At 47.6% G+C, this 12,964-nt stretch overlaps 1 protein-coding gene across 1 annotated transcript in view; it reads right to left on the bottom strand.

The window, feature by feature from the left end:
* The window catches only part of PLA2G4A (phospholipase A2 group IVA), a 737,221-nt gene that overhangs the window by 89,600 nt on the left and 634,657 nt on the right, over positions 1-12,964 (bottom strand). The window contains exon 15 of the mRNA XM_085601661.1: positions 3,963-4,147. Coding sequence (XP_085457787.1) covers positions 3,963-4,147 — 185 coding nt within the window. The remainder of the gene's footprint in view (positions 1-3,962; positions 4,148-12,964) is intronic.

Here is a 12,964-nt window from a genome sequence, read left to right on the forward strand (position 1 = left end):
ACTCACGGCCCAGAGGCTGAAATGCATAGGTGGCGCGGTGGGATGAAGTGCGCAGGAGGGTGGGATGAAGTGTGCATGGGGGAGGTTCTCCTCTCTTGGTGTCGTGCGGTGCGTGCCGTCGACCCACCTCAGCCGCCTGTACACAGTGACTAACAGCTGAGAAAGAAAGAAGGAATGGCGTGGGAGTGAGGGAAAGCCACCACAATCTCCGTTCGCGTTTTCATAAACACACACACTATCGTCTGGCGTTAGAAATGGAAAATGACTTATCCGCCTTCGATCATAACAGAAAGGCGCCATTGTGCGTACACCGGCGCGGCTCCGACGCGCTACATGGAGCACGTGGAGTCAGTCACTTTCCCGCCTTATGGTTCGGTGCCGGCGGTCTGTGAAGGCGGAGGCCTAGAGATCAAGACCCCCTTGCCAATGTCGAGATAATACCCGACATCATTACTTTTAAGTAGAAATGAAATAAGCGCTTTTATTCACTTCCCAGAGCACCTGTCTCCTTCTAGCAAGTGGCAGTTCTCTCCCATTAAATGTACTGCAGTAGGTACGAGCCGGCTGTGCTCGCCACGCACTCAATACTGGGCAAGGCAAGAGAAAGAACGTGTATGGCCTATACTCGCCGCACTCTGCCTGTCCAATTATTCGAAAGTGCTCACTCTTCGGGCCAACCGCTACCAAAGCCCGATATTAACAAAGTCACACAATTCCAGAGGTGGAGGAGCACAGAAAACAATGGTGTCATCACAAGAGTCGCATATACTTGGATAATAAAGCACATATCCCACGACACTGGATAAGAATATCTTGTTAACATATGAGACAACACAATTATTTCTTTTTATAAAGACCAAAATACTTGATGTCCTTATTCCTTCTTCATTTATTCGTATATTCTGGATTCATTATACAAAGGTAAAATGAAATGTCCTCGTTTTGGACAAATTGACCTTTCCTGCTCTGACCAGATGTAAGTGGACGCATTAATAGGTGGTCTTTAGCAAATTTGAAAGGAACACGACAGAAGACTGGATTTAAAGGAAGAATTTCCTAGCGTCTTTCAGGGAAAATGGAGACAGTGGACGCCTGAGGAGGTGGCCTCTTGTGTCATTGAGGGTCCCTAAATTTGAGGACCGACTGTAGAAAACCTGAAAAACATTGGACTTGTGATTTTTTGAGTCTTCCGGGGAGAACGATTGCGGGGAAAGGCTGACTTAATAAGATTGAAACTCGAATGAATTGCGCAACTGACTTGTTTGGACATGCTGTGACAAGACTCAGGGGCTACATTGTAAACGACTTTTTCTGGGAATATCTGTATACTGAGTACTAACTAGAACACGCCCTTGAGGGATTGATGCGCCCCCTCCCACAAGAGCAGAATTCTCTTGTTTAGAGGTTTTTTGGACAATTTCATACACAATTATTGCCCTTAACCCCTTCGCCGCGGCAGGAATTCCGCCGCGGCGCTGTGGGGGGTTTGGGGGCAGCGCGGTGGCGCTGTGCTCGTGACGGAACCGCTCCGTCACGAGCCACGGTTGAGCTGTGCTCATGACGGAGTGGTTCCGTCACGTCTCCGCCCACTGCGCTAATCGCCCGCACAGGCGGGGAATTAGCGCCGCGTGGGCGGAGCGGCGGCCAACGGCCGCAGCATGACGGAACCACTCCGTCATGAGCACAGCGCAACCGTGGCTCATGACGGAGTGGTTCCGTCATGAGCGGGGAAGGGGTTAAGAAGTCCCGTGGTGTTTGCGATGAAACAGCTAGGCTGGGTTTGTTTGGACATTTCATGTTACCTTTGTATAATGAATCAAGAATATATGAATAAAAAGAAGAAGGAATAAGGACATCAAGTGTTTTTGTCTTTATAAAAAGAAATAATTGTGTTGTCTCATATGATAACATGATATTCTTATCCAGTATTGTGGGATATATGCCTTACTATCTAAATATATGAGACTCTTGTGATGATACCATTGTTTTCTGTGCTCCTCTACCTCTGGAATTGTGTAACTCATTCCAGGGGACCACCTTATCGGAAATTTACAGAGAGGGGAAAATACAAATGGAGGAGGAGGAGGAAGAGTTGGAAGGAAAATCCGTGACAAAAGGAGAAAGCAGGAGCTTGCAAGAGGGAGATAAGGAGGAGGACATTGCTGATGCTGGATTAAAAAAAGCAGGAGGTGGATTTGAGAATCCCAGTCTTCCTATTCGGCACGTCGGCATTTAATAGTGTGGGCCGCAGAGCTTTGGGCACCAGCACTCATTCATTTACACATTGCAGCAGAGCTGAGAATTGCAGGAAAACCCCCTTTCAAATTAAAGAAGTGCCGGTTACTGCCTTTTTTAAGCACTAACTAGAGGCTCCACTGGTCAATATTCACAGCAGACCTTATTTCAGGATTCGGGAGGGCCCTTAAGATAAATAAATGAGACTGCAACACTAGATTATTTTTCACATATTGCACTATGTTTTGAAGCAATTAAAGGCCCGATGTGTAAGGACGGGGTTGCAAAGCAGTAGTGTTTTTTTGAAACGACTACAGCTTTGCAACTACTTACTACCGTATTGTGCTTTGACCCCACCTTTAAAAAACAGAAAGGCTCAGGTGCAAGCACCGGAGATTCCTTTTAAACTGTTGTCTGACAGCCTCACTGGGGAGGTACTGCGTACATCAGCCATAGCTGCCCCATACACTATAGAAGTTGAGGTAGGCGATACATTGATTCCTTGCCTATAATAACTTGACCTGGACAGAATTACTAACTGTTTCAAAAATACTTGACGCGTCCATTTAAGTTTTCCCCAATAGGGAAATGTGGTTCAATTGTGCTACACTGCAACTGCTTTGCAACAAACGTGGGTTCGTAATGGTGGGAAGTAAGCTTGCTTTTCTGCTGAAAAACATATAATATCCATGCAGTCCGCATTCAAATCCTAATGATGACTTATTACTGCATTCAGTGACTGGTGGTTGTTCCAGTAGCCCCTCCACTCCATTGACACTCTGAATGCATTCAGAGCATGAACTGTTTGATGGTACATGTGATAGAACTGAGGAGAAAGCATGCTTTTGCATACAAATGGAGTCAAATTAAAAACAGCTAAGTATTTGCTCCTACGCTTCATGAGCCACTCAAAACAAAGGTAACCCTTCTGAATAGGACCCTCAGAGATTGTACTTTAGCCATCTTATGAAAGCTCAACAAGAGCCCAGTGCATGAATATCGAAGATGAAGCAGGCACATCTCTGATGTTTGGCTGGTTTTACCACTTGGCTCATTGCACATCTGTATTCTTTCAAATGTTTATATATATAGTGCTGGTGGTTGTACGACGCACATAACTGATTCCCAGCTTTGTTCTGCCTCTTCCGCTGGGGACTCTGGGAATGAGGAGATGATATGAGTGGGGGGTGAGGAACCCGGGGAGGAATGGACATGTAAAGCAACTGAATCGCTTCCAGAGTGGCTTTATTTGTAAAGCATCTGCCATTGTTGCTCTTAAATCTGAGACAGCTGGGAGACCAGGGAAGGTGAACAAGACTGTATTTTATATTATTTTGATGCAGGTTTAAACTGGGAAGCGGTCACTGGTTTGAGTTGTGTTCTGAAGCCAAGCAAAACATCCGCCCCGGGTCTTAAGAAGGATTTTGTCTTTGGCTTTATTGAATTCCACATAAATGTGTTCATATTGAAACACAATCATATCTCAAATACGACAGATAAAGTAGTTCCATGCAGCATCATTACCAGTCCTGTACTGTAATTAATCCTTTGTATTTAGCAAGTAGGCAATATACGACCAATCTGTTTCATCCCAACAATACTGTTGTCACAACTGAGGTGTGTCTAGGACAAAGGTGAAGTCTGTCACACATTAGGCTACATTTGGAAAGCGGATACAAACCAGCTAAGGAATGGCAGTCGCATTCTGCTCTTTTTCCTTCATTTACCTTAAAAGGCGGGCTAGAGTCACTAGGCCTGGCAGAAAAGTCAAATGAAATTATGAGGTCTACGCTTCGCTGTGGGCGGAGGATCAGCGGGTACGGCAAGTTGAACGTAAGCCCGCTGTCAACGATGTGGATCTTCTTGCTCTTCACGTCCAGTGGCTCGTATATCTGCTCGAACTCATCCGGATCTGAAAGACAATGCAATACAATTACCAACCTCTTCATTATAGGTCAATAAAGTAAACATTTCTGAACAATTCATATTCCTTCTCCTTTCATTGAGCGGTCCCTTGCAGGTGACACCAATCACTTGCTCAAAAGAAATCATGGAAATAGTCCACGCCCTAAAGCGGACTTCCTCTGTTGTGTGTTCCATTGGCTTCACCCCCAAATATCTTCCAGAGCCATTGGCTGGGTCACGGATACGTTATGGAAGACAACCCAGACCTTACATCCCTCAAAAACACTGACTGCCTCTAGCTAAATGCAGGATACCAGGCCCTAGTAATTCAGTCTATATCCTCTTTTACCCAGTACTATGGTGCACCAAAACTGTATCGTGTTCTGACACTGCATGGCGATATGCCACTGCCCAGCCAGTCAGCCATGTGCTCTACAGCAGAATAGTTTAAAGGATGAAAAGTATGTAATGCTTCTGGTTGTGACATTGTGCATATCATATGTAAATGTCCCATGGTGAAACTTTACTGGTTATATATATGTCGATTTCTGCGTAACACCGTCCCCTTACATTTACCACGCTCGCCAGCAACAATTTTACTGCATGATTTACAGGATTCCCCTACTCTTTCCAAACCGCAATGTCGTCTAGTTCACACTGCATTAGCTACTGCTAAAATTTGTATACTAAGACAATGGAAATCCTCATCTCCGCCATCACAAGAGTCTTGGCTTACATCAATGATCCAAATTGCCTCACGAGAGAGTCATTTATAACATTCAAGATCAAACTGAATTGTTTTTACAGGTATGGGGTCCTTTCCTGCAGGTAAAAGATATATCTGTTGCTAACCTTACTTCTTAGATTATTTTGTTCATTATATTGTATTGATCTTTGGGTACTGTTAGTTCACTGACTTATGTCTATGCTGCATTGTCTTCAATTAGTCAACCTTTTACTATTATATTTATACTTACTACTGGTGTGATTCTGTATTCTTTATAATGCATTCCCTTATAATATTCCAAATGAATTCTTTTAATGAAATCAGTAACTTATGTTTTACTAGTTTGACATGCTATCATTTTCAGCTTTTATTGATTTGTTGTCAAATTAATGGTTTAATGCTTCAATATTTTATATTCACTATTTAATACTTAATGATGTTTGTATTTCCTTTATTTGATATATGTTTTGCCCTTAATTTCCTTCTTTTTTCTGCTATTCTATGGATTTTGATACATTTGCTTTTATATTTACAATTATATTCATTGTCTTTTCTCTACTATAACGTATTTTAAGATATGCAATGTTTTCATATATTTATTGTACCGTATTTATGAAATTCTATTAAAAAATTATAACAAAAAAAAAAAAGGATGAAAAGCTAGAACGAGTCCCTATGTCCAATAAAAAATAAACATCCAGTTTTTGCATCTTCCCAGTATGATTTACAGTCACTTTAAGCCACCGACCCAGCCCAATTCTCATCTACTGTATACCACCATAACAGTAAATTCAGTATTTCTCGCAGAACAAACGGTATGCATTCTTATAAAAAAAGAATTTCAAAGCAGTCAAAAGAAAATGGAGTAGGGCAAACCAATAGAGCTAGAAAAGGATCGCAGCAAGCACCAAGTACAACCAAACAATTCTATTTATTTAGAACGCAATGGGTGTTTTACATGATGAAGTAAAAAATAAACTATTAAATAACATAAGTAGAAAATTTAGAACAACAAAATGTAGAACAAATACCATAAAGTCAATGGTCTTTCCCACCACTGTGCCCACTACTGACCGCCCTGGTTTTAAAAATGTTTAACATAATGTGCTCATAACGGCATGAGCTGCCAATAGTTAAGCAATCTGAGTACAAATATTCTTAGATGAACAGCAATAAGAGCAAACTAAGGATTTAAAGTAAACTTACAAGTGAACCAGTGCAATAATGGCGCTGAAGAGCGTTCCACTGTCAAAGTAAATAATACACAACTGCTACGCTACTGTGCCAGGAATCAGTAACAAGTTACAAAGTATTAAGTCTGTAATATAGCCTTATAGCCCGCCGTAGCGGGCTATACCGGCTATTAAAGGCCCGCTGCAGCGTTAAAGGCCCGAGCCGAAGGCGAGGGACTTTAACAAAAGCAGCGGGACTTTAATAGCGGTATAGCCCTGCTACGAAGGGCTATAAGGCTATTAGAACATTCTGCCACTAGAGGGCAGAATGTTCTAATAAATTAAACAAAGGCTTCTCGAAGCTCGAGGGGGATTTAAATCCCCTCGAGCTTCAAGAGGCTTTTGTAAAACATTGGAATGTTGCTCTGCGGGCATGGAGTACTCCACATTCCAATGTTCTAATAGACATTAAAGTCAGAGGACATTCTCGCACTACTTCCCACTTTGTGGGTCCTGTCAGAGGTTTAGGTGCTTGGAAGTGCACTAATACAGGTCTAACAGCTACACAATGTGTGGTTAGAGTGTACCAGTGCGTACGTAGAATATTCCCGCTTGCCATGCATGACACGGCAGACCCTGGGAGATCAAACTGCCTGATGTCAATCACTTCCTGGCTGTTCAAGTCTTTGATGAGGCCGATTCTGTATTCTCAAGATTCAACTGGCGACAGGAGATTCTTCAGAGGCTAACAGAAATGTTCATTAAATGCCGCTCAGCAGTCTTAAAATTCTTCTTTGCAACAAAAAAAACAAGCCAAGTGTGTACTGAAAAGAGAGTTAAGCCACAATTGATACCCTGCACCCTCATTAACATACTCTCAAAGCTATTCCTTGAGCTAACATGGCAGTAGCACAATGGTGCCCTACCCTACCGGGCCACAGGCAATATTTTACACCTGAACAAGGCTTTTTGTTCCTATCTCTTGTGGTTTGGGAAACACACAAAGCAGATACTAAAGGTATACTCAACAGTTTGTGTGCCGTCAAAGACAGGTGTCATAAGGTCATGGCTGTGATGTCTGCCTCCCAACTGTAATGAAGAATTGCACAACCTCTTGCATTCTCGTTCCACATACTTTACATACATCTCAATTTAAATAATTCTTCGATTTTAACTTAATGTATATTCCATATTGTTATGTTGTATTGCAATGTATTATAAATGTATTTTCTCTTTTAAATAACAATAAAGATATTTGAACAAAAAATATATACCTATATTTATTCCACTGAAAACGTCGGTTTTAAAATGATATGTTTTTCTATCATGAAAAAATAAACCCCCGCCCCCCAATTTACAAAGCACTCAGGTTGAAAGGACAGTATGCTCCGATCTAAAAGCACTGGTTAGCGCCACAACTTTAAACACCCAGACCCCGCCAAAGCAATGCTAATGACATTCCATATCACATCCTAACTGAAATCATTGGTGTCATCACTAGTGACGTCCCACTGATGTGCACAATAACCACCAACGCCAGAGTTAGAACATCCTCTTAGAGGGCTATAATTTCAATCGTTTTTAACAGCTCTTTTCACAAAAATAAAAATAAAATACAAGCAGTCATTGATAAAAGTCCTTGCAGTTGTGATGTAGCAGTGCAAGGCTGCAGTTCAACGTACAGTTAACAGATGCCCTCATTGCATGGAACTGAAAAGCTACAATTCTCATCATTATGTCCTCACAATAATTTTATGTTTTTTAATGCTGCATTGCCACAAAGAGTTACTGGACTCCATGCAAGTGCGAAAAGGCAATCAAATACCATCACAAACCTTAAATGCAACCATAGCTGAAAATCACTACCGTCTACCCAAGCAATTCATTCTCACATTTTTCTCTTAATCGCTAACATAAGGTCGCTCAGTATTTACAGCAAACTAAAGCAGCATCTTCTGGCTATCCGTGAAGAAGTCCACACGTGCTGATTGCAATGTTGTTGGGCACTAGGCCCACATACTTACAAATGAGGCACACCGACACAGTGATAGGGCACTGGGACTGGGCCAGGGCACATGCACCCGACCCCTTTTATTAACAGGATCACCTGACCGGTGACGCCTGTGATGGGTGGGTGTGCAGTGTGGGGTGCAACAGAGATGGAACACTAGAACGTGTCCAGCAGGACACTGCATCCCTTCCAAACTTTAATGAAAAAGAATGAAACAAAAGTCCAACCTATAAAGAAAACAAACAATACACAGCACCAATAAGTCTCTTCAGGCTGTCTGCTGGGCAGTGCTGGATTGCTGGACCACACGGTCAGAGAGCTTTGGTCCGCCTCGGCGATTAAGTTCAGACCATCCTGGTCTTGCTGTGTTGGAGTCTATTTACAAAGTTCTAATTTTGGTGCATCAGGAGCGGTGGTGGAGTCCACTTCGGAGATCTTGCAGGCGCTCCGGTTTCGGTGGATGACAAACCAACAGCTATTGAAGATGATCTTGGTGGATGAGGTCTTTCCTTGGAGGCAAAGTACTTGATGATCTTTCCAGATCCTGACAGCCAAGCAACTTCAGACTTGCCTCTCTTGACTGGACTCCTCTCTCACTGGAGTTTCCTGGAGGGCCTTCCTGCCGGACTGCCATGGGACCGTGTGAACTGTGCGGGCTTCGTGTAAGCCGCGCGAAGGCGTTGCTGAGGAAATGCCAACAGGACCACAGCCAAGTAGCTCATGTAGCCGCAGAGGGTGGTGTCTCAGTCTAGGTGTTCTCGCCGTCAGAACTCTGGTTCTATGCCTTCCTCCGATGGTCTTTGGGTGACCAGTCTTCATCCGTGACCTCCATGCTTCCCGGTGCCAGTCGTGGAGCTGTTGCTGACGCATCACTCCTGTTCAGATTCCCCTCTCACAGGAACTCTGTTGATGCCCTTGCCCCTGGATTGCCACGTGACCGTGTGGGCTTTGCGGGCCTTTCGTAGGCCGCGCTGAGGGGTCGCTGCAGAACTCCAAACAGGGCCATGGCCAAGCCTCATGTAACCCCAAGGGTGGATATTCCAATGGTCGGGCATGCTCGACTTCGACAGGCTTCAGGTTGACGGGGGCACACAGGAAGTTCCAAGATGGCTTGCTTCGTTGAACTCAGGTTGTCTGGAATGTTGGGATCCACTCTGGTGGTGCGATGCTCCTTTGACGTCCTTGGTGATGATGCACCTGGATGACGATGATAGTAACTTTCCTTCAGTTGGGCAACAGGCGGAGATCTCTTACCTTGGATGACCGCGTGGAGTGAGGAGGACTGGAGGAACTTCGTGGATACTTGCAGTTGTCTTCCAGCAGGTGCACTTGCTAGGCGTGGTGCTATCAATGCCAAACAGCCAGTGACAGGTGAGAGGACGGTCAAACTGCAAAGCATTGGGCCTGGACGCAGATCGCGCTTGCTAGCGGCTTACGGCTGGTCCTCCCGGTAAGCTGTCTCCAGTGACGTCCCTGCAACCCGGTGGCTGGCTTGAACTGATTAACACCTTCTCCTGTGCTGGCACGAGTCCTCTGTCCTGTCGCTCTTCTCCGTTCCTCCTTGCGCGCCTGTGGTGGTTGTCCACCCTGTGGCGTTGTGCTACTGTTCTTACTTCCTTCGCGGAGTGGTGTCCTGCCACTCTCTTTTCCTCCTTCCGACCAGGTCCTCACTTGAATGCGGCACCCTGCCACATGTCTCATGTTTGCGTCACATGGACATCTTGCTGGTCGCGTCCAGTTCTTGGGACGGTATTCACTTTTCTGCTGACCTGTTGCAGGTCTGTCCTGTCGGTAGGACTTGCTTCTTCCTCTTGAGGACCTTTCACGGGCACCATCCCCTCCTCAGGGATTTCGCAGTCCTCCTCTTCTCTTCACTCGAGGGCGTTGTGCTTGCGCCTCGAGGCTGCGCCGTCGTGGCACTTGATACTACCTCCCTTCGGGCATGCTTGGCGGAGTTTGGTCACTTCGAGTGACGTGCTCCATGCTTGCGGTGCGACTGTGGCGTCCGGCCATGTGTCGCCTGACGTCGTAGCACATGTTGCGGTGGCGGCTTGCCACGTGGAGTGTGTGACTCTCCTCTTGCCTGCTTTGGGTCTCTGGCGACTCAGTCTTCAGGCAGTGTGAGGGCAGAGACTCTATGCTGTCTTCGGCCCACTGCGGGGCTTCGTTGGCATGGTGGAGATGTAGAGGATCTCCCTTCCGTCTTCAGCAGTTCACTTCTCTGTGAAGAGCTCTCTCTCTCCTGGGCGCCTGTCCATGTCGTCAGGTTTCTGGGTGCATGCGTCGCGCACCTCTGACGTCGCGATCATGGTCCTTCTTCCGGGTGCCCTCTTCTGGCACTTGGGGTGCCGACGTCTGCAAGTGGGTAGAATTATTCCCCACATAATTTTGTATCCTTTCTCAGGAGGGCATAGTAAACTAGAACATACCCCACGAGATAGTTCTAAGGAACATATATTTTACCCTCTGCACACTTTCCTCACACCTGAAGCTCCCATTTTTTTTTTTAGGTAGGCATACATTCATATCCTAACAGAAAACAAAACCCCTTTAAGCTCCCCAATAATATAGGGGGTAGTAGCTTGAATCTTGCTCATTTTAGCTGGTTCCAGGAGGAGCACTAGGACGCAGCATGCCACCTATTAGTGAACAAGGGGGCCTTTGTACTAAAAACCGTGAAATATCCCATACTCACTGAATCCATATTTTGGTTCAAGTGGCAGTCAGGTCTTGCGTGTTATAACTTGCCTATGTGCCTGTCATACACACATGGGTGTGCTCATCCTCTATGTGGGTCTCCATGCGTAATGCCTATGTGGGAGTGTGCTCCTATCTCCTGCCTATGCAGGTCTGCGGTAATCTACCTGTGTTTTTCTCTCAAACCTGCTATTGTTTATGTGCCATAGAGTAGATCGTCGTAGAGTGGAGTGGCATAGAGCGGAGTGGAGTAAAGTGGCGTGGAGGGGCGCAGACCGGAGGGGAGTGGATGGGAGTGGATGGGAGTGGAGGGGCATAGAGTGGAGTGGAGGGGCATAGAGTGGAGTGGAGGGGCATAGAGTGGAGGGCATAGAGTGGAGGGGCATGGAGTAAGGTGACGTAGCATAAGGTGGAGTGGCGTTGTAGAGTGTCAGAGCAAAGTGCAGTGGAGTGCCATAGAGTGGAGAGGCATAGAGCAGAGTGTTGCAGGGTAGAGTAAAGGGTTGCAGGGTGGAGTAAAGGGTCGAAGGGTGGAGTAAAGGATCATAGAGAGGAGTGTCGTAGAGCGGTGTGGAGTGTCGTGGGGGAGCACTGAAAGTTGTGGAGGGGAGTCCAGTGTCGTGGAGGGGCATGGAGCGGAGATGCATGGAGGGTTGGAGGGGCATAGAGGAATGGAGGGGCATAGAGGAATGGAGGGGCATAGAGGAATGGAGGGGCATAGAGGAATGGAGGGGCATAGAGGAATGGAGGGGCATGGAGGCGGAGCAGAGGGGCATGGAGGCGGAGCAGAGGGGCATGGAGGCGGAGCAGAGGGGCATGGAGGCGGAGCAGAGGGGCATGGAGGCGGAGCAGAGGGGCATGGAGGCGGAGCAGAGGGGCATGGAGGAGGAGCAGAGGGGCATGGAGGAGGAGCAGAGGGGCATGGAGGAGGAGCAGAGGGGCATGGAGGAGGAGCAGAGGGGCATGGAGGAGGAGCAGAGGGGCATGGAGGAGGAGCAGAGGGGCATGGAGGAGGAGCACAGGGGCATGGAGGAGGTGCATGGAGGGGCATGGAGGAGGTGCATGGAGGGGCATGGAGGAGGTGCATGGAGGGGCATGGAGGAGGGGCATGGAGGGGCATGGAGGAGGGGGATGGAGGGGGGGGAGGAGGAGGAGCGGAGGGGCATGATGGAGGAGCGGAGGGGCATGATGGAGGAGCGGAGGGGCATGATGGAGGAGCGGAGGGGCATGATGGAGGAGCGGAGGGGCATGATGGAGGAGCGGAGGGGCATGATGGAGGAGCGGAGGGGCATGGCGGAGGGGCATGGCGGAGCGGAGGGGCATGGCGGAGCGGAGGGGCATGGCGGAGCGGAGGGGCATGGAGGTGCGGAGGGGCATGGAGGAGCGGAGGGGCATGGAGGAGCGGAGGGGCATGGAGGAGCGGAGGGGCATGGAGGAGCGGAGGGGCATGGAGGAGCGGAGGGGCATGGAGGAGCGGAGGGGCATGGAGGAGCGGAGGGGCATGGAGGAGCGGAGGGGCATGGAGGAGCATCGAGGGGCATGAATCGGTGCAGAGGGACGCAAGGATGAGTGGAGTGGCGCAGAGTGGAGTGGCGCAGAGTAGTGCGGCGCAGAGTTAAAAGGCATAGAGTGGAGTGAAAAAGAAGAAAGTGTAGCGGCGTAGAGTAGTTGAGTGGTGTGTAGTTGAATGACAGTGCAGTGAGTGACACAGTGTAGTGAGTGACGCAGAGTGTAGTGGAGTGACGCAGTGTGTAGTGGAGTGACGCAGTGTGTAGTGGAGTGACGCAGAGTGTAGTGGAGTGGCGCAGAGTGTAGTGGAGTGGCGCAGAGTGTAGTGGAGTGGCGCAGAGTGTAGTGGAGTGGCGCAGAGTGTAGTGGAGTGGCGCAGAGTGTAGTGGAGTGGCGCAGAGTGTAGTGGAGTGGCGCAGAGTGTAGTGGAGTGGCGCAGAGTGTAGTGGAGTGGCGCAGAGTGTAGTGGAGTGGCGCAGAGTGTAGTGGAGTGGCGCAGAGTGTAGTGGAGTGGCGCAGAGTGTAGTGGAGTGGCGCAGAGTGGAGTGGCATAGAGTGTAGTGTAGCAGAGGATCGCAGACTGGAGTAGAGTGGCGTGGTGTCGTAGAGCACCTAGAATGGAGGGGAGGGGCATAGAGGGGAGTGTCGTGGAGAGGCATGTCGCAGAGTGGCATAGCGTGTCAGAGTGGTGTAAAGTGGTGCAGTGTG

The sequence above is a fragment of the Triturus cristatus genome, chromosome 4_2, assembly GCF_964204655.1.
Source record: "Triturus cristatus chromosome 4_2, aTriCri1.1, whole genome shotgun sequence".
Taxonomy (NCBI): domain Eukaryota; kingdom Metazoa; phylum Chordata; class Amphibia; order Caudata; family Salamandridae; genus Triturus; species Triturus cristatus.